At 41.5% G+C, this 26,149-nt stretch overlaps 1 protein-coding gene across 1 annotated transcript in view; it reads right to left on the minus strand.

The window, feature by feature from the left end:
* Window positions 1–376: 376 nt before the first annotated feature.
* The window catches only part of LOC139766042 (structural maintenance of chromosomes protein 6-like), a 353,590-nt gene continuing 327,817 nt past the window's right edge, over window positions 377–26,149 (minus strand). Inside the window, exons 16-18 of the mRNA XM_071694167.1 lie at window positions 25,510–25,663; window positions 19,163–19,287; window positions 377–1,019 (exon numbers count right to left, since the gene is read on the minus strand). Coding sequence (XP_071550268.1) covers window positions 983–1,019; window positions 19,163–19,287; window positions 25,510–25,663 — 316 coding nt within the window. The 3' untranslated portion in view covers window positions 377–982. The remainder of the gene's footprint in view (window positions 1,020–19,162; window positions 19,288–25,509; window positions 25,664–26,149) is intronic.

The following is a 26,149-nucleotide window of genomic DNA, read 5'->3' on the forward strand; positions in this document are numbered from 1 at the left end:
CAATATTCACTGCTACAAACTACCTAAATATCTTGAAAAATTAAACCCATATAAATCAAATGTCAAAAACAATTTATCTCCTAAGATACTGGAAGAATTAAGCCAGCAAAAGGCTTTTCCTATCATCAAAATATTTAAGAAGTCACTACAAAGAGGAAAAGTACTACACCACTACAATATGATGTTTAGTTTTCATAATCTCTTAAGTAGTATAAGTGGTACTGTCCTTTTGTATTCTTTCTACTATGAGCTGACAACTAGCAACTAATATCCTCTAATGACAGCTGTTAATGTAGTTTTTGAGACTTGCTAAATAAACTGTACCATCAAAAAACTTTAAGAAGAGAGTTCAAAGATATGAAAGAAGACAAGCACATCAATCTAATTTTATATTTTATTTATGAACATTAGCAATACTGTGAAAATCACATTTGTAGAATTAATACTATCATAGAAGCAAGATACTACGAAATGGGAAAGATATGTAATAGACTGTGCTGGGTATCTTTGTTATTGAAATGTGCATAAACTTTCAAATGTAATGTCATAAATTACTGTACTTTGAAAAAACTAAAGTTTAGCTTTAAATTTCATGGCAATAACACAATTATTTCTAAAGGATGTACAGTACATAATAACCATACACACACAATAATATGTCAGCAACACTACTGCTCAAAGGGCTGAACTTTACACATTATACAGTTTAGACTTGTCAAGAATAATTCAACAACAGGAATATCTAATTGCATTTTGTGATTAAATTAGAGGATATGAAAATATAATATCTATTTATAAATTTCTGCATCATGCTATTTTTGCATTCATAACAGTGCAAAAATATTTTAAGTAAAATATTTTTCTTCTTAACTTAAAATGCCAATGTATTTTTAAAAGTACTGTTAAACTCAAGAAAATAATGGATACTACAATAGTAAATACAGTTAATACTATATTGTAATTCTTGTTTTATACATGACATCTACTTATCTGCCTCTTCTCTTTCAGGGTCTGGCATCCTGGAAGACAAAATATTTGGTCAATGATGCCAGCAAACAACAAAGATCATTGATTATTCTATCCTTAACAAGCCACTCCCTGCACATACAACTCTTACTTTTACAGATGCTTCAACTTGTTGGCTATTCAAATTGTAAAATGTAACAGGGTATCATGTCTACCTAAGAACTGGATTTCCTACCTATTTAAGAGCCTGCAGGACTAAGGACCTCAGTAATGCAAAATTACTCGCCACCAAAGTTTTAAGCCTAGTGCATTCCCATACATCAACGGATAATGGTACAGTCAAACCAAAGATGACTTTTCACTTGTAGTGTAACCACATCCACAAAAAGAAAACCTCAAGAGTAAAGACGAATGGCTAGAAAAGTCTTGAGAGTAAAGTTAGAGCTTTGTGGGAAGGCAAAAGCTGGGGAAGGGGTAGCAGGGGTTGTGGTAGTCTATGAGTGGAAGGAAGTGAGATCCAGACTGATGTATGTAAAAATGAAAGTGGAATGAGAGAGGCAGGTAATTATCAGTGCTTATACACCCGAACATAAGAAAGATCAAGATAAGTAAGTGTTCTGGGAGCAGATGAGTAAGGGTATCAGCATTCTTGAAGCAAGAGATCAGGTATTTGTGATGAATAATTTAAGTGCGAAGGTGAGTAATGCAGCAGTTGAGGGTTAATTGGGTGGTGTGGGGTGTTCAGTAATGTAAATGGAAATGGTAAACAGCTTGTGAAGTTGTGTGCTTAAAAAGCACTGCTGACTAGGAATACCTGGTTTAAAAAATGAAGATACATAGCATACTTAAGTGAGTAGAAAAGATGGTTAGTGTGCAATACTGGATTATGTAATAATTGTTAGTTGTGTAAAAGAGAGACTTTGGGATGTAAGTGTTCTGAGAAGGGCATCTGGTGAGAAGTTTCATCATTATTTTCTGGAGGCAACATTTAAGATTTGTAAGGATTTTTGGAAAAGAGGAAATGTTTTGGATGAAAAGAGTGGTGAGAGTAAGTGAACTTGGAAAAGAGACCTGTGAGAAGAAATACCAGGAGGGATTGAGTGTAAATTGCAAAAGGTAAGAGTGACTGAAGTTATGGGAGTGGGTGAGGAATGGGAAGTATTCAGGGAAAAAGAGATGCATTTGGCACACAAAAGGTGGGAGATGGGCAGGTTAGAAAGGATAATGAGTGCTGTGATGAAGTATAGTTGCTACTGAAAGAGAAAAGAGTGGTATATGGATGGTACTTACAAGGAAGGAGTGCAAATGACTAGTATATGTACAAGAGAAAGCAGAAGGAAGTCAAGAGGAAAGTGCAGAGATTGAAAAAAGGGGGATAAATGATAGGTGGGGTGAGCGAGCATCAGTAAACTTTAGGGAGAATAAGATGTTTTGGAAGGAGGTTAATAGCATAAGAAAAATAAGAGAACAAATAGGATCATCATTGGTGGGCAAGAGGTATCAGGCAGTGATGAAGTGAGGAGGAGATAGACTGGGTATTCTGAAGGAGGTGAATGTGTTTGATGATAGGATGACAGATGTAGGGTGTTTGCATTGGAGTGGTATACAAAGTGAGAGAGTCATATAGAGTAGTTTGGTGGAGAGAGAAGAGGTAGTGAAAGCCTTGCATAAGATGAAATATGGCAAGGCGGCTGGAGAAGATGGTATTGCAGTTGATGATAGGTTAGTTAGGATTTTCACTGTATGTATAGATCACGGTGAGGTGCCTGAGGATTGGCAGATTGAACGTAAAGCGCCAATGTATAAAGGCAAGAGGAATAAAGATGAATGTTCAAAATACAAAGTTATAAGTCTGTTGAGTGTACCTGGTAAGTTGTATGGGAAAGTAGTGATTTAAAGGGTGAAGACATGTACAAAATATCATTTTGGGAAGAGACAATGTGGTTTCAGTGGTCTGAGGATGTATGGATCAGGTGTTAGTTTTAAAAAAGTGTATGAAAACTTAAGAGAAAGAGGAGGATGTGTACGTGGTATTTATGGATCTGGAGAATGTATGCAACGAAGCTGATAGAGATGTCTTGTGGAGGGTCTTAAGAATATACAGTGTGGGAAGAAAGCTGCTAGAAGCACTTTGAATTTATACTGGGGTGTAAGGTGTGTGTACGAGTAGGACGAGAGGAGAGTGAATGGTTCTAATGGAAGGTTAGTCTGTGCAAGGGGTATGTGATGTCACTATGGCTATTTAATTTGTTTATGGATGCAGTGGTGAGGGAAGTAAATGCATAAGTGTTGAAGTGCAGCATGAGTATGCAATCTGTAGGGGATGATGGGGTTTGGGATGGGAGTCAGCTTTGTTCACTGATGATGCAGCAGTGGTGGCAGATTCGAGTTAGTGCGTGAAGAGGAGTTCGAGAGTAAATGTGAATAAAGCGAGGTTATTAGGTTTAGGGACGGGTTGGTTGGGATATGAGTCTGAATGGAAAAAATTTAGAGGAAATGGAATGTTCCAGTGGACATTGCAGGAAACATGTTTTTATTCTCCCTAAAATTTAATGATACTCTTTCACCCCAACTCTCATTTGCCCTCTTTTTCACCTCTTGCACCTTTCTCTTGACCTCCTGCCTCTTTCTTTTATACATCTCCCACTCATCTGCATTATTTCCCTGCAAAAATCATCCATATGCCTCTCTCTTCTCTTTCACTAATAATCTTACTTCTTCATCCCACCACTCACTACCCTTTCTAATCAACCCACCTCCCATGCTTCTCATGCCATAAGCATCTTTTGTGCAAGCGATCACTGCTTCCCTAAATGCATCCCGTTCCTCCCCCACTCCCCTTACCTCCTTTGTTCTCACCTTTTTCCATTCTGTACTCAGTCTCTCCTGGTACTTCCTCACATAAGTCTCCTTCCCAAGCTAACTTACTCTCACCACTCTCTTCACCCCAACATTCTCTCTTCTTTTCTGAAAACCTCTACAAATCTTCACCTTCGCCTCCACAAGATAATGATCAGACATCCCTCCAGTTGCACCTCTCAGCACATTAATATCCAAAAGTCTCTCTTTTGCACACCTATCAATTAACATGTAATCCAATAACGCTCTCAGGCCATCTCTCCTACTTACATACGTATACTTATGTATTTTTTTTTTTTTTTTGCTTTGTCGCTGTCTCCTGCGTTTGCGAGGTAGCACAAGGAAACAGACGAAAGAAATGGCCCAACCCACCCCCATACACATGTATATACATACGTCCACACACGCAAATATACATACCTACACAGCTTTCCATGGTTTACCCCAGACGCTTCACATGCCTTGATTCAATCCACTGCCAGCACGTCAACCCCGGTATACCACATCGCTCCAAATCACTCTATTCCTTGCCCTCCTTTCACCCTCCTGCATGTTCAGGCCCCGATCACACAAAATCTTTTTCACTCCATCTTTCCACCTCCAATTTGGTCTCCCTCTTCTCCTCGTTCCCTCCACCTCCGACACATATATTCTCTTGGTCAATCTTTCCTCACTCATTCTCTCCATGTGCCCGAACCATTTCAAAACACCCTCTTCTGCTCTCTCAACCACACTCTTTTTATTTCCACACATCTCCCTTACCCTTACGTTACTTACTCGATCAAACCACCTCACATGGTCCACATATTGTCCTCAAACATCTCATTTCCAGCACATCCATCCTCCTGCGCACAACTCTATCCATAGCCCACGCCTCGCAACCATACAACATTGTTGGAACCACTATTCCTTCAAACATACCCATTTTTGCTTTCCGAGATAATGTTCTCGACTTCCACACATTCTTCAAGGCTCCCAGAATTTTCGCCCCCTCCCCCACCCTATGATCCACTTCCGCTTCCATGGTTCCATCCGCTGCCAGATCCACTCCCAGATATCTAAAACACTTCACTTCCTCCAGTTTTTCTCCATTCAAACTCACCTCCCAATTGACTTGACCCTCAACCCTACTGTATCTAATAACCTTGCTCTTATTCACATTTACTCTTAACTTTCTTCTTTCACACACTTTACCAAACTCAGTCACCCGCTTCTGCAGTTTCTCACATGAATCAGCCACCAGCGCTGAATCATCAGCGAACAACAACTGACTCACTTCCCAAGCTCTCTCATCCCCAACAGACTTCATACTTCTTTTTAAACCAGGTATTCCCAATCACCAGTCCTTTTTCAGCACATAAATCTACAAGCTCTTAACTATTTCCATTTACGACACTGAACACCCCATGTATACCAATTATTCCCTCAACTGCCACATTACTCACCTTTGCATTCAAATCACCCATCACTATAACCTGGTCTCGTGCATCAAAACCACTAACACACTCATTCAGCTGCTCCCAAAATACTTGCCTCTCATGATCTTTCTTCTCATGCCCAGGTGTATATGCACCAATAATCACCCATCTTTCTACACCAACTTTCAGTTTTACCCATATCAATCTAGAGTTTACTTTCTTACACTTTATCACATACTCCCACCACTCCTGTTTCAGGAGTAGTGCTACTCCTTTCCTTGCTCTTGTCCTCTCACTAACCCCTGACTTTGCTCCCAAGACATTCCCAAACCACTCTTCCCCTTTACCCTTGAGCTTCGTTTCACTCAGATCCAAAACATCCAGGTTCCTTTCCTCAAACATACTACCCATCTCTCCTTTTTTCTCATCTTGGTTACATCCACACACATTTAGACACCCCAATCTGAGCCTTCGAGGAGGATGAGCACTCCCCGCGTGACTCCTTCTTCTGTTTCCCCTCTTAGAAAGTTAAAATAAAAGGAGGTGAGGGTTTCTAGCTCCCCGCTCCCGTCCCTTTAGTCGCCTTCCACGACACGTAAGGAATGCGTGGGAAGTATTCTTTCTCCCATATCCCCAGGGATAGTATATATATATATATATATATATATATATATATATATATATATATATATATATATATATATTTTTATTCTTTATTATACTTTGTCGCTGTCTCCCGCGTTTGCGAGGTAGCGCAAGGAAACAGACGAAAGAAATGGCCCAACCCCCCCATACACATGTATATACATACATCCACACACGCAAATATACATACCTACACAGCTTTCCATGGTTTACCCCAGACGCTTCACATGCCTTGATTCAATCCACTGACAGCACGTCAACCCCGGTATACCACATCGCTCCAATTCACTCTATTCCTTGCCCTCCTTTCACCCTCCTGCATGTTCAGGCCCCGATCACACAAAATCTTTTTCACTCCATCTTTCCACCTCCAATTTGGTCTCCCTCTTCTCCTTGTTCCCTCCACCTCCGACACATATATCCTCTTGGTCAATCTTTCCTCACTCATCCTCTCCAAGTGCCCAAACCACTTCAAAACACCCTCCTCTGCTCTCTCAACCACGCTCTTTTTATTTCCACACATCTCTCTTACCCTTACGTTACTCACTCGATCAAACCACCTCACACCACACATTGTCCTCAAACATCTCATTTCCAGCACATCCATCCTCCTGCGCACAACTCTATCCATAGCCCACGCCTCGCAACCATACAACATTGTTGGAACCACTATTCCTTCAAACATACCCATTTTTGCTTTCCGAGATAATGTTCTCGACTTCCACACATTCTTCAAGGCTCCCAGAATTTTCGCCCCCTCCCCCACCCTATGATCCACTTCCGCTTCCATGGTTCCATCCGCTGCCAGATCCACTCCCAGATATCTAAAACACTTCACTTCCTCCAGTTTTTCTCCATTCAAACTTACCTCCCAATTGACTTGACCCTCAACCCTACTGTACCTAATAACCTTGCTCTTATTCACATTTACTCTTAACTTTCTTCTTTCACACACTTTACCAAACTCAGTCACCAGCTTCTGCAGTTTCTCACATGAATCAGCCACCAGCGCTGTATCATCAGCAAACAACAACTGACTCACTTCCCAAGCTCTCTCATCCCCAACAGACTTCATACTTGCCCCTCTTTCCAAAACTCTTGCATTTACCTCCCTAACAACCCCATCCATAAACAAATTAAACAACCATAGAGACATCACACACCCCTGCTGCAAACCTACATTCACTGAGAACCAATCACTTTCCTCTCTTCCTACACGTACACATGCCTTACATCCTCGATAAAAACTTTTCACTGCTTCTAACAACTTGCCTCCCACACCATATATTCTTAATACCTTCCACAGAGCATCTCTATCAACTCTATCATATGCCTTCTCCAGATCCATAAATGTTACATACAAATCCATTTGCTTTTCTAAGTATTTCTCACATACATTCTTCAAAGCAAACACCTGATCCACACATCCTCTACCACTTCTGAAACCATACTGCTCTTCCCCAATCTGAAGCTCTGTACATGCCTTCACCCTCTCAATCAATACCCTCCCATATAATTTACCAGGAATACTCAACAAACTTATACCTCTGTAATTTGAGCACTCACTCTTATCCCCTTTGCCTTTGTACAATGGCACTATGCATGCATTCCGCCAATCCTCAGGCACCTCACCATGAGTCATACATACATTAAATAACCTTACCAACCAGTCAATAATACATTCACCCCCCTTTTTAATAAATTCCACTGCAATACCATCCAAACCTGCTGCCTTGCCGGCTTTCATCTTCCGCAAAGCTTTTACTACCTCTTCTCTGTTTATCAAATCATTTTCCCTAACCCTCTCACTTTGCACACCACCTCGACCAAAACACCCTGTATCTGCCACTCTATCATCAAACACATTCAACAAACCTTCAAAATACTCACTCCATCTCCTTCTCACATCACCACTACTTGTTATCACCTCCCCATTTGCGCCCTTCACTTAAGTTCCCATTTGCTCCCTTGTCTTACGCACTTTATTTACCTCCTTCCAGAACATGTTTTTATTCTCCCTAAAATTAAATGATACTCTCTCACCCCAATTCTCATTTATCGAGGATGTAAGGCATGTGTACGTGTAGGAAGAGAGGAAAGTGATTGGTTCTCAGTGAATGTAGGTTTGCGGCAGGGGTGTGTGATGTCTCCATGGTTGTTTAATTTGTTTATGGATGGGGTTGTTAGGGAGGTAAATGCAAGAGTTTTGGAAAAAGGGGCAAGTATGAAGTCTGTTGGGGATGAGAGAGCTTGGGAAGTGAGTCAGTTGTTGTTTGCTGATGATACAGCGCTGGTGGCTGATTCATGTGAGAAACTGCAAAAGCTGGTGACTGAGTTTGGTAAAGTGTGTGAAAGAAGAAAGTTAAAGAGTAAATGTGAATAAGAGCAAGGTTATTAGGTACAGTAGGGTTGAGGGTCAAGTCAATTGGGAGGTAAGTTTGAATGGAGCAAAACTGGAAGTAAAGTGTTTTAGATATCTGGGAGTGGATCTGGCAGCGGAGGGAACCATGGAAGCGGAAGTGGATCATAGGGTGGGGGAGGGGGAGGGGGCGAAAATCCTGGGAGCCTTGAAGAATGTGTGGAAGTCGAGAACATTATCTTGGAAAGCAAAAATGGGTATGTTTGAAGGAATAGTGGTTCCAACAATATTGTACGGTTGCGAGGCATGGGCTATGGATAGAGTTGTGTGCAGGAGGATGGATGTGCTGGAAATGAGATGTTTGAGGACAATGTGTGGTGTGAGGTGGTTTGATCGAGTAAGTAATGTAAGGGTAAGAGAGATGTGTGGAAATAAAAAGAGTGTGGTTGAGAGAGCAGAAGAGGGTGTTTTGAAATGGTTTGGGCACATGGAGAGAATGAGTGAGGAAAGATTGACCAAGAGGATATATGTGTCGGAGGTGGAGGGAACGAGGAGAAGTGGGAGACCAAATTGGAGGTGGAAAGATGGAGTGAAAAAGATTTTGTGTGATCGGGGCCTGAACATGCAGGAGGGTGAAAGGAGGGCAAGGATAAAGTGAATTGGATCGATGTGGTATACCGGGATTGACGTGCTGTCAGTGGATTGAATCAGGGCATGTGAAGCATCTGGGGTAAACCATGGAAAGCTGTGTAGGTATGTATATTTGCGTGTGTGGACGTATGTATATACATGTGTATGGGGATGGTTTGGGCCATTTCTTTCGTCTGTTTCCTTGCGCTACCTCGCAAACGCAGGAGACAGCGACACAGCAAAATATATATATATATATATATATATATATATATATATATATATATATATATATATATATATATATATATATATATATATATATCTTTTTTGCTTGTTGGCTGTCTCCCGCGTTTGCGAGGTAGCGCAAGGAAACAGACGAAAGAAATGGCCCAACCCATCCCCATTCACATGTACATACATACACGTCCACACACGCAAATATACACACCTATTATCTCAATGTACACATATATATACACACACAGACACATACATATATACCTATGCACATAATTCATACCGTCTGTCTTTATCTATTCCCATCGCCACCCTGCCATACACTGATAACAACCCCCTCCCCCTCATGTGTGCGAAGCAGCGCTAGGAAAAGATAACAAAGGCCCCATTTGTTCACACTCAGTCTCTAGCTGTCATGTAATAATGCACCGAAACCACAGCTCCCTTTCCACATCAGGTCCCATAGAACTTTCCATGGTTTACCCCAGGCGCTTCACATGCCCTGGTTCAAGCCACTGACAGCATGTTGACCCCAGTATACCACATCATTCCAATTCACTCTATTCCTTGCCCGCCTTTCACCCTCCTGCATTTTCAGGCCCCGATCACTCAAAATCTTTTTCACTCCAACTTTCCACCTCCAATTTGGTCTCCCACTTCTCGTTCCCTCCACCTCTGACACATGTATCCTCTTGGTCAATCTTTCCTTACTCATTCTCTCCATGTGACCAAACCTTTTCAAAACACCCTCTTCTGCTCTCTCAACCACACTCTTTTTATTTCCACACATCTCTCTTACCCTTACATTACTTACTCGATCAAACCACCTTACACCACATACAGTCCTCCAACATCTCATTTCCAGCACATTCACCCTCCTGCGCACAACTCTATCCATAACCCATGCCTCGCAACCATACAACATTGTTGGAACCACTATTCCTTCAAACATACCCATTTTTGCTTTACGAGATAATGTTCTCGACTTCCAAACATTCTTCAAGGCTCCCAGAATTTTCGCCCCCTTCCCCACCCTATCATTCACTTCCACTTCCATGGTTCCATCCGCTGCCAGATCCACTCCCAGATATCTAAAACACTTTACTTCCTCCAGTTTTTCTCCATTCAAACTTACCTCCCAATTCACTTGACCCTCAACGCTACTGTACCTAATAACCTTGCTCTTATTTACATTTACTCTTAACTTTCTTCTTTCACACACTTTACCAAACTCAGTCACCAGCTTCTGCAGTTTCTCACATGAATCAGCCCCCAGCGCTGTATCATCAGCGAACAACAACTGACTCACTTCCCAAGCTCTCTCATCCACAACAGACTGCATACTTGCCCCTCTATCCAAAACTCTTGCATTCACCTCCCTAACAATCCCATCCATAAACAAATCAAACAACCATGGAGACATCACACACCCCTGCCGCAAACCTACATTCACTGAGAACCAATCACTTTCCTCTCTTCCTACATGTACACATGCCTTACATCCTCAATAAAAACTTTTCACTGCTTCTAACAACTTGCCTCCCACACCATATATTCTTAATACCTTCCACCGAGCATCTCTATCAACTCTATCATATGCCTTCTCCAGATCCATAAATGCTACATACAAATCCATTTGCTTTTCTAAGTATTTCTCACATACATTCTTCAAAGCAAACACCTGATCCACACATCCTCTACCACTTCTGAAACCACACTGCTCTTCCCCAATCTGATGCAGTCTCCTGCATTAGCGAGGTAGCGCAAGCAAACAGACGAAAGAATGGCCCAACCCACCCACATACACATGTATATACATACACGTCCACACATGCAAATATACATACCTATACATCTCAACGTATACATATATATACACACACAGACATATACATATATACACATGTACATAATTCATACTGTCTGCCCTTATTCATTCTCGTCACCAACCTGCCACACGTGATATGACAACCCCCTCCCCTCACATGCGTGTGAGGTAGTGCTAGGAAAAGACAACAAAGGCCATATTCGTTCACATTCAGTCTCCTGCTGTCATGTATGAGGCACTGAAACCACAGCTCCCTTTCCACATCCAGGCCCCATAGAACCTTCCATGGTTTACCCCAGACACTTCACATGCCCTGGTTCAAACCATTGACAGAACGTCGATCCTGGTATACCACATCATTCCAATCCACTCTATTCCTTGCATGCCTTTCACCCTCCTGCATGTTCAGGCCCCGATCACTCAAAATCTTTTTCACTCCATCTTTCCACCTCCAATTTGATCTCCCACTTCTCGTTCTCTCCACCTCTGGCACTTATATGCTCTTTGTCAATCTTTCCTCACTCATTCTCCCCAAGTGACCAAACCACTTCAAAACACACTCTTCTGCTCTCTCAACCACATTCTTTTTATTACCACACATCTCTCTTACCCTTTCATTACTTACTCGATCAAACCACCTCACACCACAAACTGTCCTCAAACATATTTCCAGCACATCCACCCTCCTCCACACAACTCTATCTATAGCCCACGCCTCGCAACCATATAACATTGTAGGAACCACTATTCCTTCAAACATACCCATTTTTGCTTTCCAAGATAACATTCTCGACTTCCACACATTTTTCAATGATTCCAAAACTTTCATCCCCTCCCCCACCCTATGATTCACTTCCGCTTCTATGGTTCCATCTGCTGCCAAATCCACTCCTAGATATCTAAAACACTTCACTTCCCCAGTTTTTCTCCATTCAAACTTACCTACCAACTGACTTGTCCCTCAACCCTACTGTACCTAATAACCTTGCTCTTATTCATATTTACTCTCAGATTTCTTCTTTCACACACTTTACCAAACTCAGTCACCAGCTTCTGCAATTTCTCACCCGAATCAGCCACCAGCGCTGTATCATCAGCGAACAACAACTGACTCACTTCCCAAGCTCTCTCATCCACAACAGACTGCATACTTGCCCCTCTTTCCAAAACTCTTGCATTCACCTCCCTAACAACCCCATCCATAAACAAATTAAACAACCATAGAGACATCACACACCCATGCTGCAAACCAACATTCACTGAAAACCAATCACTTTCCTCTCTTCCTACACGTACACATGCCTTACATCCTTGATATAAACTTTTCACTGCTTCTAACAACTTGCCTCCCACACCATATATTCTTAATACCTTCCACAGAGCATGTCTATCCACTCTATCATATGCCTTCTCCAGATCCATAAATGCTACATACAAATTCATTTGCTTTTCTAAGTATTTCTCACATACATTCTTCAAAGCAAACAGTTGATCCACACATCATTTACCACTTCTGAAACCACACTTCTCTTCCCCAATCTGATGCTCTGTACATGCCTTCACCCTCTCAATCAATACCCTCCCATATAATTTACCAGGAATACTCAACAAAGTTATATCTCTGTAATTTGAGCACTCACTCTTATCCCCTTTGCCTTTGTACAATGGCAGTATGCAAGCATTCTGCCAATCCTCGGGCAACTCACCATGAGTCATACATACATTAAATAAACTTACCAACCAGTCAACAATATAGTCACCCCCTTTTTTAATAAATTCCACTGCAATACCATCCAAACCCGGTGCCTAGCCGGTTTTCATCTTCCGCAAAGCTTTTAATACCTCTTCTCTGTTTACCAAATCATTCTCTACAACGCTCTCACTTTGCACACCACCTCGACCAAAACACCCTATATCTGCCACTCTATCATCAAACACATTCAACAAACCTTCAAAATATTCACTCCACCTCCTCACATCACCACTACTTGTTATCACCTCCCCATTAGCTCCCCTCACTGATGTCCCCATTTGTTCCCTTGTCTTATGCACTTTATTTACCTCCTTCCAAAACATCTTTTTATTCTCCCTAAAATTTAATGATACTCTCTCACCCCAACTCTCATTTGCCCTCTTTTTAACCTCTTGCATCTTTCTTTTATACATCTCCCACTCATTTGCATTACTTCCCTGCAAAAATCGTCCAAATACCTCTCTGTTCTCTTTCACTAATAATCTTACTTCTTCAACCCACCACTCACTACCTTTTCTAATCTATCCACTTCCCACGCTTCTCATACCACAAGCATCTTTTGCGCAAGCCATCACTGCTTCCCTAAATACATCCCATTCCTCCCCCACTACCCTTACATCCTTTGTTCTCACCTTTTTCCTTTCTATACTTAGTCTCTCCTGGTACTGCCTCACACAAGTCTCCTTCCCAAGCTCATTTACCCTCACCACTCTCTTCACTCCAACATTCTCTCTTCTTTTCTGAAGACCCCTGCAAATCTTCACCTTTGCCTCCACTAGATAATGCTCAGACATCCCTCCAGTTGCACCTCTCAGCACATTAACATCCAAAAGTCTCTCTTTCGCGCGCCTGTCAATTAACACGTAATCCAACAACACCCTCTGGCCATCTGTCCTACTTACATACGTATACTTACGTAAATCTCTTTTTAAAGCAGGTATTCCCAATCACCAGTCCTTTTTCAGCACATAAATCTACAAGCTCTTCACCATTTCCATTTACAACACTGAACGCCCCATGTACACCAATTATTTCCTCAACTGCCACATTACTCTCCTTTGCTTTCAAATCACCCATCACTATAACCCGGTCTTGTGCATCAAAACTACTAACACTCACTCAGCTGCTCCCAAAACACTTCCCTCTCATAATCTTTGTCTCATGCCAAGGGGCATATGCACCAATAATCACCCATCTCTCTACATCCACTTTCAGTGTTACCCATGTCAATCTAGAGTTTACTTTCCTACACTCTATCACATACTCCCATCACTCCTGTCTCAGGAGTAGTGCGACTCCTTCTTTTGCTCTTGTTCTCTCACCAACCCCTGACTCTACTCCCAAAACATTCCCAAACCACTCTTCCCCTTTACTCTTGAGCTTCATTTCACTCAGAGCCAAAACATCCAGTTTCCTTTCCTCAAACATACTACCTATCTCTCCTTTTTTCTCATCTTGGTTACATCCACACACATTTAGACACCCCAATCTGAGCCTTCGAGGAGGATGAGCACTCCCCGCGTGACTCCTTCTGTTTCCCCTTTTAGAAAGTTAAAATACAAGGAGGGGAGGGTTTCTAGCCCCCACTCACATCCCCTTTAGGCACTCCCTGCGTGACTCCTTCTGTTTCCCCTTCTAGGAAGTTAAAATACAAGGAGGGGAGGGTTTCTAGCCCCCGCTCCCATCCCCTTTAGTCACCTTCTACGACACGTGAGGAATGCTTGGGAAGTATTCTTTCTCCCCTATTCCCAAATATCTCCCTGGGGATAGGGGAGAAAGAATACTTCCCACGTATTCCCTGCGTGTCGTAGAAGGCAACTAAAAGGGAAGGAGCGGGGGGCTGGAAATCCTCCCCTCTCGTTTCTTTGTTTTTTTTTAATTTTCCAAAAGAAGGAACAGAGAAGAGGGCCAGGTGAGGATATTCCCTCAAAGGCCTAGTCCTCCATTCTTAACGCTACCTCGCTATCGCGGGAAATAGCGAATAGTATGAAAAATATATATATATATTAGGTGGAAAAAAAAAATATATATATATATATATATATATATATATATTTTTTTTTTTTTTGCTTTGTCGCTGTCTCCCGCGTTTGCGAGGTAGCACAAGGAAACAGACGAAAGAAATGGCCCAACCCACCCCCATACACATGCCTTGATTCAATCCACTGACAGCACGTCAACCCCGGTATACCACATCGCTCCAATTCACTCTATTCCTTGCCCTCCTTTCACCCTCCTGCATGTTCAGGCCCCGATCACACAAAATCTTTTTCACTCCATCTTTCCACCTCCAATTTGGTCTCCCTCTTCTCCTCGTTCCCTCCACCTCCGACACATATATCCTCTTGATCAATCTTTCCTCACTCATTCTCTCCATGTGCCCAAACCACTTCAAAACACCTTCTTCTGCTCTCTCAACCACACTCTTTTTATTTCCACACATCTCTCTTACCCTTACGTTACTCACTCGATCAAACCACCTCACACCACACATTGTCCTCAAACATCTCATTTCCAGCACATCCATCCTCCTGCGCACAACTCTATCCATAGCCCACGCCTCGCAACCATACAACATTGTTGGAACCACTATTCCTTCAAACATACCCATTTTTGCTTTCCGAGATAATGTTCTTGACTTCCACACATTCTTCAAGGCTCCCAGGATTTTTGCCCCCTCCCCCACCCTATGATCCACTTCCGCTTCCATGGTCCATCCGCTGCCAGATCCACTCCCAGATATCTAAAACACTTTACTTCCTCCAGTTTTTCTCCATTCAAACTTACCTCCCAATTGACTTAACCCTCAACCCTACTGTACCTAATTACCTTGCTCTTACTCACATTTACTCTTAACTTTCTTCTTTCACACACTTTACCAAACTCAGTCACCAGCTTCTGCAGTTTCTCACATGAATATATATACATATATATACATATGTATGTATACATATACATATATACATATATACCTTTTGGTCGAGGTGGTGTGCAAAGTGAGAGGGTTAGGGAAAATGATTTGGTAAACAGAGAAGAGGTAGTAAAAGCTTTGCGGAAGATGAAAGCCGGCAAGGCAGCAGGTTTGGATGGTATTGCAGTGGAATTTATTAAAAAAGGGGGTGACTGTATTACTGACTGGTTGGTAAGGTTATTTAATGTATGTATGACTCATGGTGAGGTGCCTGAGGATTGGCGGAATGCGTGCATAGTGCCATTGTACAAAGGCAAAGGGGATAAGAGTGAGTGCTCAAATTACAGAGGTATAAGTTTGTTGAGTATTCCTGGTAAATTATATGGGAGGGTATTGATTGAGAGGGTGAAGGCATGTACAGAGCATCAGATTGGGGAAGAGCAGTGTGGTTTCAGAAGTGGTAGAGGATGTGTGGATCAGATGTTTGCTTTGAAGAATGTATGTGAGAAATACTTAGAAAAGCAAATGGATTTGTATGTAGCATTTATGGATCTGGAGAAGGCATATGATAGAGTTGATAGAGATGCTCTGTGGAAGGTATTAAGAATATATGGTGTGAGAGGCAAGTTGTTAGAAGCAGTGAAAAGTTTTTATCGAGGATGTACGGCGTGTGTACGTGTAGGAAGAGAGGAAAGTGATTGGTTCTCAGTGAATGTAGGTTTGCGGCAGGGGTGTGTGATGTCTCCATGGTTGTTTAATTTGTTTATGGATGGGGTTGTTAGGGAGGTGAATGCAAGAGTTTTGGAAAGAGGGGCAAGTATGAAGTCTGTTGGGGATGAGAGAGCTTGGGAAGTGAGTCAGTAGTTGTTCGCTGATGATACAGCGCTGGTGGCTGATTCATGTGAGAAACTGCAGAAGCTGGTGACTGAGTTTGGTAAAGTGTGTGAAACAAAAAAGTTAAGAGAAAATGTAAATAAGAGCAAGGTTATTAGGTACAGTAGGGTTGAGGGTCAAGTCAATTGGGAGGTAAGTTTGAATGGAGAAAAACTGGAGGAAGTAAAGTGTTTTAGATATCTGGGAGTGGATCTGGCAGCGGATGGAACCATGGAAGCGGAAGTGGACCATAGGGTGGGGGAGGGGGCGAAAATTCTGGGAGCCTTGAAGAATGTGTGGAAGTCGAGAACATTATCTCGGAAAGCAAAAATGGGTATGTTTGAAGGAATAGTGGTTCCAACAATGTTGTATGGTTGCGAGGTGTGGGCTATGGATAGAGTTGTGCGCAGGAGGATGGATGTGCTGGAAATGAGATGTTTGAGGACAATGTGTGGTGTGAGGTGGTTTGATCGAGTAAGTAACGTAAGGGTAAGAGAGATGTGTGGAAATAAAAAGAGTGTGGTTGAGAGAGCTGAAGAGGGTGTTTTGAAATGGTTTGGGCACATGGAGAGAATGAGTGAGGAAAGATTGACCAAGAGGATATATGTGTCGGAGGTGGAGGGAACGAGGAGAAGTGGGAGACCAAATTGGAGGTGGAAAGATGGAGTGAAAAAGATTTTGTGTGATCGGGGCCTGAACATGCAGGAGGGTGAAAGGAGGGCAAGGAATAGAGTGAATTGGATCGATGTGGTATACCGGGGTTGACGTGCTGTCAGTGGATTGAATCAGGGCATGTGAAGCGTCTGGGGTAAACCATGGAAAGCTGTGTAGGTATGTATATTTGCGTGTGTGGACGTATGTATATACATGTGTATGGGGGTGGTTTGGGCCATTTCTTTCGTCTGTTTCCTTGCACTACCTCGCAAATGCGGGAGACAGCGGCAAAAAAAAAAAAAAAAAAAAAAAAATTACACATTCATACTTGCTGCCTTCATCCATTCCTCTCATCAATTTTCTCCCTTGTAACTAGCTCACACCCCAACGACCTTGTCTCTCTGCACTGCTAAACCTAATAACCTTACTTTCTTCTTACATTTACTCTCAAACTTTCTCCTTTTACAAACTCTCCCAAACTCAGACACCAACTTCTGCAGTTTCTCACTTGAATCTACCCCTAGTGCCATGCTTGATTTTTTCAACCATGTTATCATATGTTGATTTTTCCAAACTACCAATTCCAGTCTCCTGGAGAAATATTGATGATGAAGGAGCCAAACCTTTTTCCCCCACAATCTAGGTTACAAAGCAGGTCTTGGTTATATGTTCTTCCAATGTTATTCTGGAAGTCTACCCCAAGGAAATGGGCATCCCTGCCCACTGTCAGACTACAGGACTGGAGATCCGAATTCTGCTAAAATAATTCCTAAAAGTGGTGTATATCTTTATGCACCTGATCTGACACAGGTACACCAGGTTATTTTCGGCAACTGATGGTTCGGCACCTCCTTTAGTCCAGAAAAAATTATGTGAGGGAACTTGAAATTACCGCAGCCACCAGACTAGTTTACTGGGCAGCCACAGATTGCGTTGTGTGTAGGGCACGCTTATTTACATTCTTTACACTGCACTTGTTGGTGGTGATAACACAATTCTGTGAGATTCTTAGCTTACTTTGCTTAAATGTAACCCTAGCTATGGCTTCTAAGACATAACAGTGTTAGTCGTGGTGTCAAACGTAAACACCAGTCCATATTGTTCCAAGATAAAATAGAACTGTTGAAAAAAATGGACCATGGTGTTTCCGTGCGTAAGCTGTGTGACATCTACAGTATTGGTTCATCAACTGTTTATGATATAAAGAAGCAAAGGGAGAAAATAATGAAATTCTATGCAGACAGCAATTCCAAGAAAAAAATGATGATAAAAAAACTATAAAAGATGGTAAGAGTACAGAGCACAATCGAGTGACGATGGAATGGTTTTGACAGCATCGGAGTGATGGAGTGGACTTGTCAGGTAGCATGATAATGGGCCAGGTTAAGTTGTTCCATAAAGAACTTAAATTACAACACGAGCATGACTATAGTGGAGGATGGCTTCAAAAATTCAAGAAGCGTCATGGAATTTCCATAAATAAAGTGTGCAGAGAAAAGCGTTCTGCAAACTACGAAGGACCTGCCGAGTATGTGAACGAATTGCAAAACTCATAGCTGACGAGCATCTCAGTCCTGAGCCGGTGTATAATGCAGATGAAACTGCATTATTTTGGCGATGCACACCTAGAAAAACACTACCAACAGAAGATGAAGACCCCACAGGATTCAAGCAATCGTAGGACAGACTTACCATCTTACGGTGCTCAAACATTTAATATTTGTTTCATCTAAATTTCTAGTACTCCATGGTATAATTCAGACACATGGGAGATGTATAATTAGTTGGTAGAGGTGTGTTGATGAATCATTATTATGTGACCATGGTTGGTCTGGCAAAATGGTTAATCCGGCAAAGCTTTGGAACCAAGAGTGCTGAAAAATCAGTGGTGTACATGTACAAGTAAATGGAACTCAAATTAACGAATGATAAAGAAAACTCATTAAAAATCATATAATACTTTCACAACCTATCAAAATCCAAGCTTAGACATGAAATGTATCAGGAAAAAACACTATATACTTACATGAATCTATTAATATTTGGGTGAAGTGCAAGGTCCAACTCCAGAGGGGTAAGGTAGATATACTGGGTCTTAGATTTGGCTGCATTAATCATTAGACTCATGCTTTGTCTTCTTGCAACTATGTCCTGCAAGACAGAATATGTTTAAAGCAAATTTTTCAGCTAAGAGAGTAGGGAATGCATAAAACAATCAAATTTTAAGAAGTTCATGAAACTCAGATTCTGTTTCAAATAAGTACACTGAGAAAAAATTCTGCCTTGTGTAATGGGATGGGCAAGAGGGGGAAATGCTCTTGACTTCTTTAACAGCAGTCCCAAAGAAAATATCCAAAACAATTATAAAGCAAAATGTTTTAGACCTTTTGTAAAAACATTCTTAAAAATAACAATAGCAATGGCTGAAAAGCAGGTAAAAAAAAATTTCTCCCAAAGCACAAGTAAGGAAAACAATTCATGTACTTGAGGGAGTGGATGGGAATAAATGAAGTTGTTCATGCTACCTCACTAAAGCAGAAGCATTTGTGTATAAAATTCATATGTAATATTTACGGAGAAAAACTGGAGAAAGTGAAGTGTTTTAGATATCTGAGAGTGGATTTAGCAGCTGATGGCACCATGGAAGCGGAAGTGAGTCATAGGGTGTGGGAGGGGGTGAAGGTTCTAGAAGCGTTGAAGAATGTGTAGAAGGCAAGAACGTTATCTCGGAGAGCAACAATGGGTATGTCTGAAGGAATAGGGTTCCAACAATGTTATATGGTTGCGAGGCATGGGCTATAGATTGGGTTGTACGGAGGAGGGCGGATGTGCTGGAAATGAAATGCCTGAGGACAATATGTGGTGTGAGGTGGTTTGATCGAGTACGTAATGAAAAGTTAAGAGAGATGTGTGGTAATAAAAAGAGTGTGGTTGACAGAGTAGAAGAGGGTTTGTTGAAATGGTTTGGTCACATGGAGAGAATGAGTGAGGAAAGATCGACAAAGAGAATATATATGTCAGAGATAGAGGGAACGAGTGAGAAGTGGGAGACCAAACTGGAGGTGGAAAGATGGAGTGAAAAGATTTTGAGTGATTGAGGCCTGAACATACAAGAGGGTGAAAGGTGTGCAAGGAATAGAGTGAATTGGAATGATGTGGCATACCAGGGTTGACGTGCTGTCAATGGATTGAACCAGGGCATGTGAGGCGTCTGGGGTAAACCATGGAAAGTTTTGTGAAGCCTGGATGTGGAAAGGGAGCTGTGGTTTCGGTGCATTAAACATGACAGCTGGAGACTGAGAGTGAATGCATGTGGGCTCTGTTGTCTTTTCCTAGCGCTACCTTGCACGCATGTGTGGGGGGGGGAGGGGGGTGCTATTTCATGTGTGGCAGGATGGCGATGGGAATGGATGAAGGCAGCAGGTATGAATATGTATGTGTATATGTGTATATGTCTGTGTATGTATATGTTGAAATGTATACGTATGTATATGTGTGTGTGTGGGCGTTTATGTATATACATATATATGTGGGTGGGTTGGGCCATTCTTTTGTCTGTTTCCTTGCGCTACCTCACTAATGTGGGAGACAGCGACTATGTAAAATAAATTTTTTTTTTTTTTTTTTTTTTTTTTTTTTTTTTTAATACTTTGTCGCTGTCTCCCGCGTTTGCGAGGTAGCGCGAGGAAACAGACGAAAGAAATGGCCCAACCCCCATACACACGTACATACACACGTCCACACACGCAAATATACATACCTACACAGCTTTCCATGGTTTACCCCAGACGCTTCACATGCCTTGATTCAATCCACTGACAGCACGTCAACCCCTGTATACCACATCGCTCCAATTCACTCTATTCCTTGCCCTCCTTTCACCCTCCTGCATGTTCAGGCCCCGATCACACAAAATCTTTTTCACTCCATCTTTCCACCTCCAATTTGGTCTCCCTCTTCTCCTCGTTCCCTCCACCTCCGACACATATATCCTCTTGGTCAATCTTTCCTCACTCATTCTCTCCATGTGCCCAAACCATTTCAAAACACCCTCTTCTGCTCTCTCAACCACGCTCTTTTTATTTCCACACATCTCTCTTACCCTTACGTTACTTACTCGATCAAACCACCTCACACCACACATTGTCCTCAAACATCTCATTTCCAGCACATCCATCCTCCTGCGCACAACTCTATCCATAGCCCACGCCTCGCAACCATACAACATTGTTGGAACCACTATTCCTTCAAACATACCCATTTTTGCTTTCCGAGATAAAATAAATATATAAAATAAATAATTTATACATGACATTTATGGATCAAGAGGAAGCATATGATGGAGTTTATAGAGATATCCTATGGAAGGTGCTATGAATATCAGGTTGTGGGATGAAAGCTACTACAAGCAGTGAGGAATTTCTATCAACAGAGAGTTACACAATGTGTATGAGGAGGAAGAAAGGAGGGTGAGTAGTTCCAATGGTAGGTTTGTGGGAAGAGTGTGTGATGTCAACAGGGTTGTTTAATCTCTTCATGGATAGAATGGTGAGGGAGGTAAATAAGAAAGTTTTTGAGACAGGCAGATCTAATGTCTGCTAGGGGTGGAGAAGCTTAGACGAGTCAATTGCTGCTTGCTGGTGACAGCCCTGATGGCAGACTCAAAGGAGAAATTGTAGAAGCTGATGTTTGAGTTTGGATGAGTGTGTAAGAGGAGAAAGTTGAGAATTAATGTGAATAAAAGTAAGATTATTAAGTTTTTTCCAGGAAGAGAGACAGGTTGGCTGAAATGTGAATTTGAATGGAGAGAACTCACAGGAAACAGGGTGTTTTAGGTACCCAAGAATGGTCTTGGAAGGGAATGGAACCATGGGAGATAAAGGAAGCCTGTGTTGATGAAGGGAGCTAAGGGATTGGTGCCTCAAGGAGCATGTGGAAAGAGTTGTCACTATCTGTGAGGGCAATGGTGACTTTTCACTCACAATGCAACTTCAAGCAGGTGGAGTCTATTCCCAACTCCTTCATATGCCTTGGTTCAGTCCTCTGGCAGCATGTCATCCTTTGTATGCCACAAAACTCCAATGCACTCTATCCCATGCACTCCTTTCATCCTCCTGCATGTTTAGACCCTAAAAACTCAAAAACATTTTCACTCTATCCTATCTCTAATTCACTCTTCTCTTTTCCTTGTCCCCTCTACCTCTGACACATATATTCTCATGGTAAACCTCTCTTCAATCATTCCCTTTATATGCCCAAACTATTTCAGTACATCCTCATCAGCTCTCTCAACCACATTCTGATTACCACACCACTCCCTCACCCTACCACTTTCTTGCTTGATCAACCCTCCTCACACATACATATTTATTTATGTAAATATATCTTGCATTTTCTTTCCTATTCATTTGTTGTTTCCCCTGTTAACGAGGTAGTGCCAGGAGCAGATGAAGAAAAGGCCTCATTCATTTACATCCATTTTCTAACTGACATGTGTAATGCACAGAAACCACAGCCCCCTACCCACAACTGGGCCCTACAGATCTTTCTATGGATTTCTCCTACTGCTTAATTAGCCCTGGTTCATTCCACTGACAGCATGTTGTCTCATTTATCCCAAATTGCTCCAATTCAGTCTATCCCATACACATCTTTCACCCTTATGCATGTTCAGGCCCCAATACTCAAAACCTTTTGCACTCCATCATGCCATCTTCAATTTGGTCTCTCCCTTCTCTTTTTCTCCTCCACTCTGACATACATATGCTCTTTGACAACTTATCCTCTAATTCTTTTCATATGTTCAAACCATTTCAGCACACCCACTTCAGCTCTCTCAACCAAAAATCTTCTTAACCTAACATTTTGTACTTGATCAATGCTTCTTGCACCATATACTGTCCTTATACATTTAATTTCCAACACATTAACCCTCTTTATATATTTCCATATATAGCCCATGCCTTAAATCCATAACACAACATTACACCTACAATTCTTCAAACATGCCTATCTTCATTCTTCAAGATAGTGATCTCTCTTTCCACATATTCCTCAAAGCTCCCAGAACCTTCACCCCTTCAACCAACCTACGATTCACTTCAGGTCCCATTGTTCCACTGGCTACCAAGTCCTTTCTCAGATTTTTAAAACACCACTTCCTACAGGTTCCTTCCATTCATACTCATACTCCATTTAACCTGTCTCTCTCCACTGCTAAACCTAAAACCTTCCTTTTATTCACATTTACTCTCAACTTTAATCTCTCAAAGACTCCCTTAAACTCAGTAACCAGTTTCTCACGAGAATTTGCCACCAGTGCCATGTCACAAATAAATAGCAACTGATTCACCTCCCAAGCATCCCCAACCCTGACAGACTGCAGACATGACTCTCCAAGACCCTCACGTTCAGTTTCCTCACCACCCCATCCACAAGTGCCATGGTGACATCACAAACCCCTCCCATAGACCCATCTTCACCTTGAAATACTCAAATCCTTTCTTCCTATTCGCACACAAGCCTTACATTCTTAACAGGAACTTCACTAGTTCTAGTGGCTTTCCTTACACACTATATATTCATAACACCTTCCATAAAGTCTCTCCATCACCTCTATCATACCTTTCTCCAGATCTATAACTTCACACAGAAATCCTGTTTCACTAAATATTTATCTGGCATATTCTTCAAAGCAAACACCTTGTTCACACATATTCTATCATGCCTGAAACCATACTGTTCTTCCCCGAAATAATGCTCTTTGCAAGCCACCACCCACTCAATCACCACTCTCTCATACAACTTATCCAGTAAACTCAACAAGTTTATACTGTGCATCTGTAATTTTACACTCACTTTTGTCCCCACTACATTTTTACAATGGCCCTATACAGGCATTCTGTCAGTCCTCAAGCACTTCATCATCAGCCATATATATATACAATGAAAAATCTAACCAAACAGTCAACAACTATGTCATCCACTTTCATAAGAAATTTTAGTGGAATCCCATTCAACCTAGCCACTTTACCACATTTCATCTTATACAAGGCTTTCACTGCCTCTTTTCACTAAAACACTTGCTATAACTCTCTCATTTGACATAATTCCATGTCCAAAACACCTCACGTCTCCCACTCTATAACTGAAGAACATCAACAGTCCTTCAAAATACTCACTCAAACCTATTTACCTTATCTTTAAAAGTTACCACTTCCCCATCTACCCCCTTTACTGGTGCTCCCATTTGTTCTCTTGTTCTCCTCATACTAATACCCTCCTTCCAAAAAAGTTATATCTTCTCCCTGAACTCTGTTGATACTTACTCAACCCACGTCTCATTTGCCCTCTTTTTCAGCTCCTGAACCTTCCTTCTGACCTCCTGCTGCTTTCTCTTGTACATCTTTCATTCATTCGCACTCCTTCCTTGCAAATTTCAGCCATGAACCTCTCTTCTCTCTTTAACTAGCAACCTACTTCCTCATTCAGCTACTCACCAACCTTTCTAACATGCCCATCTTCCCTCTTTTGCATGTCACACACACTTCTCTTGCACATGAAAGAACTGCTTCCCTAAGTTCGTTCCACTCCTTGCCGGTTCCCTTAGTTTTGTTTATTTTCACTATGTGCCATTCTTTAACCAAACTATGGGTGTCTGTTGACAAGAGTCTCTTTTGCAAGCTCTCTCATTTCCACCACCCTCCTTCCACCCATGCAATATTCCCTTTTTACAAGAAGCCTCAACGACCTTTCAGCTTTGCCTCCACCAAGTAATAATCACACATCTCACAAGCTACCTTTCTTAGCATATTCATATCCAGGAATGTCCCTTTTACACACCTGTCAATTAGTACATAATCCTATAATGCTCTCAACTACATATGTATTTTCTTTTTAAACCAGGTATTCCTAATCACCAGTCCTTTTTAGTGCACATCCTCACAGGCTGTTCACCATTTCCAATCACATCATGCTCCCTAATTATACTATGAAGTGCCACATCACCCAGTCTCACATTCAAATCACCCATTACAAATACTGTACTTGGTCATTAAAATCAAAATTGCTGACACTCATTCAGCTCTCATAATCAACTTTCAGTTTTACCCACAGCAGTATGGGGCTCACTTCCTTACACTATTTATCACATTCCCACAACACCACCTTCAACAGAAAGTGTAACCCCTTCCTTTGGTCTCACCCTTGCACTAACTCCTGACTTTGTCCATAAAGCATTTCTAAACCATTCTTTTCCTTCTAGTTGAGCTTAGTGTCAATAAAGCTAGAACATCCACATTCCTCTCCTCAGACTTATTTTTGTGGATGACCAAGAATAAGATTCTACAAGCTACTAACTAAAATTTCACTTACCATGAAAACATCAAATTCATCTAGAATCCTTATGGGTGATTCTAGTACTTCCCAGAGGGCAAGAAGAAAGGACACTGTTGCAAAAGAGCGCTCTCCTCCAGACATCATTGCTAATGTCTGTTGTGGTAACTGCTTTTTGTTCTGTCTCCCGGAGCTGAAGAATTATATTTCATGTATATCAAGAGACTGAAAATATCTGCATTATAGGCATATAGGTAGGATAAATCTTTACCATGGACTGGGAGCAACATTTACTAGAAAGTATTCATTTTACTGAGAGCAAAAGGTACAAGAAATTCAGTCCAACCTTCATAATCATGTTCTTTGACAGTAAAAAGCTAAACTATGTGAAGAGTCAATCAAAATCAATGTCAGATAGTTATAATATATAAGAGAACTCAAGGACTTACAAGGAAAACTTATTTATACCCACTAAGAGGCACTGGTGCCTAGAAATATATCAAAATACTGGAAACTCTGTAATCCTCTAAAAACTGAAATAACAGGAAACTGTGACTGTAAGAAAACTTCAGACAATTAACTGTGATCATCTACATGAAAATAAGAGGGCTAGATATCTATCTACCTACCTATGATCATCCTTCATTCTCAGTTCAATGGTGTGGATCAGGTACAAACA

Source organism: Panulirus ornatus, chromosome 56 (genome assembly GCF_036320965.1).
Source record: "Panulirus ornatus isolate Po-2019 chromosome 56, ASM3632096v1, whole genome shotgun sequence".
In the NCBI taxonomy this organism is placed as follows: Eukaryota; Metazoa; Arthropoda; class Malacostraca; order Decapoda; family Palinuridae; genus Panulirus; species Panulirus ornatus.